The sequence below is a fragment of the Lepidochelys olivacea genome (assembly GCF_965140295.1).
Source record: "Lepidochelys olivacea isolate rLepOli2 genome assembly, chromosome: 21".
In the NCBI taxonomy this organism is placed as follows: domain Eukaryota; kingdom Metazoa; phylum Chordata; order Testudines; family Cheloniidae; genus Lepidochelys; species Lepidochelys olivacea.
In genome coordinates, this window is record NC_140431.1 from 6,169,672 (window position 1) to 6,175,436 (window position 5,765).

The 5,765-nt window shown below is 50.7% G+C and overlaps 1 protein-coding gene across 1 annotated transcript; it reads left to right on the forward strand.

Moving 5' to 3' along the window:
* Nucleotides 1-830: 830 nt before the first annotated feature.
* Nucleotides 831-5,202, forward strand: AVPR1B (arginine vasopressin receptor 1B; the record flags this gene model as incomplete). The annotated part of the gene is made up of 2 exons (XM_084611175.1): nucleotides 831-1,740; nucleotides 4,895-5,202. The coding sequence occupies 2 exons, from the start codon at nucleotides 831-833 to the stop codon at nucleotides 5,200-5,202; spliced, it is 1,218 nt and encodes a 405-aa protein (XP_084467301.1).
* Nucleotides 5,203-5,765: the final 563 nt, after the last annotated feature.

A 5,765-nucleotide genomic window follows, 5' to 3' on the forward strand; every position in this document is an offset into this window, starting at 1 on the left:
TCAGCAGAAGAGATGCAAGGCATCTTCTTTTATTCCCCAAGGGAGGAAATTGCCAGCCACCTGTGTGTGCTGCTTCTCTGACTCCAGCCAGCCGCAGCTCAGCAACAGGGTGGCAGCGGAATGGAGCAGGAGAGGGCAGGCAGCTCCCAGGCTATAAACCTCAGACCCAAGCCAGATGCCATTCACACATCGCAGGCTGCATGCAGAAGGCACTACAGTACCTAAACCAAGACCTGGATTTAACACTGGAAACCTGCCTTCTTTAAATCTACCCTTTGGATGAAAAATCCAATAGATGGAGCATCTCTAAGGTGCTTATTTATTGTTATTGCATTTTTTAAAAACAAGAAAGAAAGGGTTTTTTTCTGAAACTTAACGGCAGGGGAGAAGGGGGGAAGGAGGGGATTTGGGAGCTGACCAGCCCAGGTTGAAAGGAGATTTGGAGCTGGCTAGCACAAGAGGGAGAAGAGGGATTTAGGTGCTCTCCAGGGAGATATTGCATCAAATTACTCCAGAAGAAGGTTTGAAATTGACCTGCCTAACAGGAGAGGAGATTTGCCATCAGCTAGTTCAGGACTTGTCTGAAAGCAGGGAGAGAGAGAAAGAAAGAACTCACTCAGGTTTGGGGAATGCAATAGGGGAAATGCCCAGCTCCAGGGTCTGGGGATGAAGAAATGGAGCAGCTCCAGCTCAGCTCGCTAGAGGGATTCATCTTAAACACACCTCTTTGAAGAAGAAGTTTGGTGGCTCCCCGGTTGTCTCCAGCGCCAGCAGCTCTCTTCCCCCGCTTGCCAGCCGGCCACCTCCTCCTGCATCCAGCTCTCCCAGCAATGGAGCCGGGTTGGGAGAGGAACAGCACTCCCTGCAGCGACCCTGGGGACGTCCTGACCCAGGCAGGGGATCTCAACTGGACTCTCTTCCACACCCGAGATGAGGAGCTAGCCCGGGCCGAGATCGGGGTGCTGGCCACCATCCTGGCAGTTGCCACCGTGGGCAACCTGGGGGTGCTGCTGGCCATGTACCGGCTGAGGAAGAAGATGAGCAGGATGCACCTCTTCATCCTGCACTTGGGACTGACCGACCTGGGGGTGGCGCTTTTCCAGGTGCTGCCCCAGATGATCTGGGAGGTGACCTACCGCTTCCTGGGGCCCGACCTGCTCTGCAGGGCCGTCAAGTACCTGCAGGTGCTGAGCATGTTCGCCTCCACCTACATGCTCATCATGATGACCCTGGACCGCTACATCGCCGTGTGTCACCCACTGCGCACCCTGCAACAGCCAGGCAGGCAGGCCTACCTGATGATTGGGGCCACCTGGGTGCTCAGTGGCCTCCTCAGCCTGCCCCAGGTCTTCATCTTCTCATTGCGGGAGGTGCACCAGGGCTCCGGGGTGCTGGACTGCTGGGCTGACTTCAGGTACCCCTGGGGCGCCCGGGCCTACATCACCTGGACCACGCTGTGTGTCTTTGTCCTGCCCGTGGGCATCCTCACCGCCTGCTACGGCCTCATCTGCCACGAGATCTGCAAGAACCTCCGGGGCAAGATGCAGAGCGGGACAGAGACGGGAGTGGGGTGCCCCTGCGGCCAGGCCTCCCGGGTGAGCAGCGTACGCACCATCTCCAGGGCCAAGATCCGCACGGTGAAGATGACCTTTGTCATCGTGCTGGCCTACATCGCCTGCTGGGCGCCCTTCTTCAGTGTGCAGATGTGGTCAGTGTGGGACGAGAACGCCCCCGATGACGGTGAGTGATGGGGGGGCAGGGGGAGAGACGGGGTGCAGAGCAGGGGAGCCTCACACAGTTTGCCAGCCACAGCCACCTCCAGGCCAGGGTGTGTAGATGGGCATCCAGGGCAGCCACTGGCTTCTAAAGAATGACCCCTGCCCCCCCCCCAGACAGAAAGAACACACACATGCAGAATACAATATATACGCCCTCAGAACACACCACAGGCACAGCACACACAGACTACACACAAAAACAGAACACAGAGAATGCATATATACATTCAGAATACAATACACACACACTCACGCAGAACACACAAAGAATACGCACAGCACAAGAAACACTCACATACTCAATCCTCCAATCTGCAAAAATAATTGTTCACACACACCTGATAAACAGACAAAAAGATAATCACAAACCAAGAGAGAGATTATTGACACACACAAACACACAGAGTCACAAAGATATACTCACATATTCACTCACAAAGCTATATATACACACTCTCTTCCATACACAGACACATTCATTCAACAAAGATACAAACACAAAGTCACAGCCACATAGACTGGACAGCACACTTATACAAAATAAACCAGATGAGTGTCTCTCTCTCTCTCTCACACAGTAATTTATTACACTGATGCTTTAATAATCATTCGTCTCCATTTAGCTTAGAAGGAGCAGTGTGCAGGCGTGTGTCGTGTGTCTCTGAGCACACACAGACACCTGGAATAGTGCTTCTCAACCATTTTCAGTCTGTGACCCAAAAAGTGGCTGGGAAATTGTCCCACTCTTCACTGTGGTGCTGATTATTTCCCAGCTGATCAGAGACGCACTTCTAACAAACCATTCTTTGTAATCAATTAAAATGCCATTTTTTATATCTTGTGGAGTTTAAAATGTTACCAATGTCCCATCGCAAAACGCATTTAACAGAATCCCAGTGCAAAGTGCTAACATGTTATCCCTGATGCAAAATCTGTTGGCAATACTTTGCGTTCTCGGTTCTTGCTTCAGAGCTTTGCCACACTTAGGATCGACTAGTTCTTCAGACATAAGCCGGTTTTCTGTGTTGCTTCATCACAGTCATTGTAACGGGTGACATTTCACAACGATATATAGAGGCAAAAGACAGCAGCATTTTTAGGAGGAGATCGTCAGAAGCATGTATTTATTTAATGTAAAATAATAAAGATTCTGATCCGAGACTCTAGATACCCTAACATAATCAATCATACAACAAATACAATTAAATTAAGTCCAGGGAAAGCCAATGGGACTTGTGCTCCTAAATCCTCTAGGTGCTTTTGCAGATCTCCCCCTTACTGCCTCACACCTTAAACAGTATCTGGATATTCAGTAAGGGTGAAATGCAGACCCTGGGCAAAGGGCCAGCACAAAACTCATAACCTAACTCTAAAGGCTGAAGAGGGACTTAAGTAGTGTCTAAGCCTTGTGCTGGCTTTCTGCACAGGGTGAATTTCACCCTCAAGGCATAGAGCCACAGCAGTCACAGTGTCTGAAATTCAGTTCCCATTGAGCAGTCCGTCCAAACTCCAGTCACCATCTGTATCTATTTAATGTTCAGAGAAATAGAATTAACAACTGCTTCACTGGAAGGAGTTCTCACCTACTCATACTGATTTAAGTCTTTAATTTCAGGTTTCAGAGCAGCAACGGTGTTAGTCTGTATTCGCAAAAAGAAAAGGAGGACTTGTGGCACCTTAGAGACTAACCCATTTATTTAGCTCACGAAAGCTTATGCTCAAATAAATGGGTTAGTCTCTAAGGTGCCACAAGTACTCCTTTTCTTTTCATGGGTCTTGGAAAGCTTTGGTCCTAGCAACATGGTCACTCCCCAGGCCTTGACAATAGCTGCTTGCACCATCAGTCTGGACAGAATAACACTGTTCCCACTGAGCTCCAGACACCCTTACACACGCTGGGTGGCACTTGACTCACTGAGTGGTCCATTGACTTCAACGGAACCCGTTTGAGGAGTGGAATATGTTTCATGCGTAAGGGTGCTGGAATCTGGCCCTGCATGTTATTTTCTTGTTAAACAAATAATGGAGAAGGCTTAGCATTTGCTCACCCGTCGGGTTTGTAGAGAAAAGTCTGCAGATCCAAATCACTGCTGTTATTAGAAATCCAGCCAAGGCCAGGAGTTCTGCTCCTTCAGCAGCATGCACAGACTCCTCAAAATGCAGTGCAAACATCTTGGCCTTGTGCAATCCCAAATGAGTGGAAAAGATGCACGTCAGGAGCTGCTCCATTGTTTCGACATGTAACAAGGCTAGGGGAGAGTGTGTCCGCTGTTTTCCGTGACCTCCATACTGGACAGCAGGATAAAGCGTCTCATCTATTTGCTGGGGCTGTGTAGCCCCAGCCGTTCTTTAACAGACGGTAGGGTGGCTTTCAGGCTTTTGTCGACACAGTTGCAGACTTTTGAAAAGGTGCCTTCTGATTGCTGAGATCAGATCACTTCCTCTGAAAGTGTGCGGTGAGGCTCCCGGGAGGTGTGTTTGCAGGCGTCTGTGAAGACTGTTTAAATGTAGGAGGTCATAAGCCACTCTACGGTTACATAACACACACAATGGCTTTGGGAAATTGTTTCAGCCAGTAAATGGAAAGCCAGGCACCAGCTAGCCCTTATCATACATCCCGTCTCAATATTTACAGGCTCCTGTTGGTTCCACCCGTACATCTCTTCCCTCTTGTGGCATGGGAATGGAGCTTTCTTTGCACTCACTTAGGAACTCAAACAGAATGGACACGCCACACGCTGCCAGATCACACCCCACATGTAGGTTGACTTACAGCCTCAACCCGCAAAGGTGCAGGCTATCCCCACAGAGTCCTGGTTGGGGCACTGTAATGTGCATGGATATTGTTATTATTTGTTTGCCAGTGACACCTGCCCAGCTGAGCTTAGAGCCCCACTGTGCAGGATGCTGCACAAACACACTGTCCCTGCCCCCTAGAGCTGATCGTTTAAATAGATGAAACGGACAAAGAGGGGAAAGGACGTGATTTGCACAACAGATCAGAAGCAGGAATAGAACCTACCTCGCAGGCCAATGCCTTGTCCGCTGGACCATGCTGCCTCTTCGCCAGTGCACTGCTGGAGAATTCATAGGTGTTTGTCCCATGTTCTTTGCAGAGTCCACCAACGTGGCATTCACCATCACCGTGCTGCTGGCCAGCCTCAGCAGCTGCTGCAACCCCTGGATTTACATGTTCTTCAGCGGGCACCTCCTGCACGACATGCTGTGGTACGTCTCCTGCTGCAGGAGCCTCCGGCCTGGCCTCAAGAGGCGAGTCTCCAACGGGAGCCTCTGCAGCAGGAAAACCACCATCCTGACTCAGAGCCACCGAACCGCCACCGCTGGGATCCGGCTGCAGCAGGGGACCTTGAAAGATTTCGGCCAGTCCTACGAGGACACGGTGACGGAGGCGGGTGTGCTCTAGAACCACCGCTTGCACCAGCTGCCATTGTGGGATGCACGCCCCTGCTTGCATACTCCTCGCTGTTTGCCTGTCACTCCGAACTTGGAATGGATGTGGGACTAGAGAACATGCACGATGCCTCCTGGGGTGCGGGGGGAGGGGGGGGGAAGGAAAGTCTCTTTGCATCGGGCAGAATTTTATTCTGCTGGAACTTGTGCATTTAACCAGGCAAGCACCACGGTGTCCCTCTTGTCCTTATATGCTTTGCTACTGTGCAGAAGCAGCGTCTCTTTCACTCTCTTTCCCATGCACAAAGGAAATCAGGTCTGGTCCCCCTTCCACCTGCCCCTGAAACACCAGGAGAAGCGGTCTAGTGAAAAGATATGGTCAATGCGCCTCTTAAATAATAGGGCTTCCCCCTCCCCACCTTCACGGCTGTCCTACCTAGAAGTGGATATAGTGGAAACAAGCATCACTGAAGCTTTTACTCAGTCCTCACTGACGCAAAGCTTCCACTGAAGTCTTGGGTCTGATTCTCACACCGGTGTCTGGCAGGAGTCAGCCCACTGATGTTAATGGGCTTC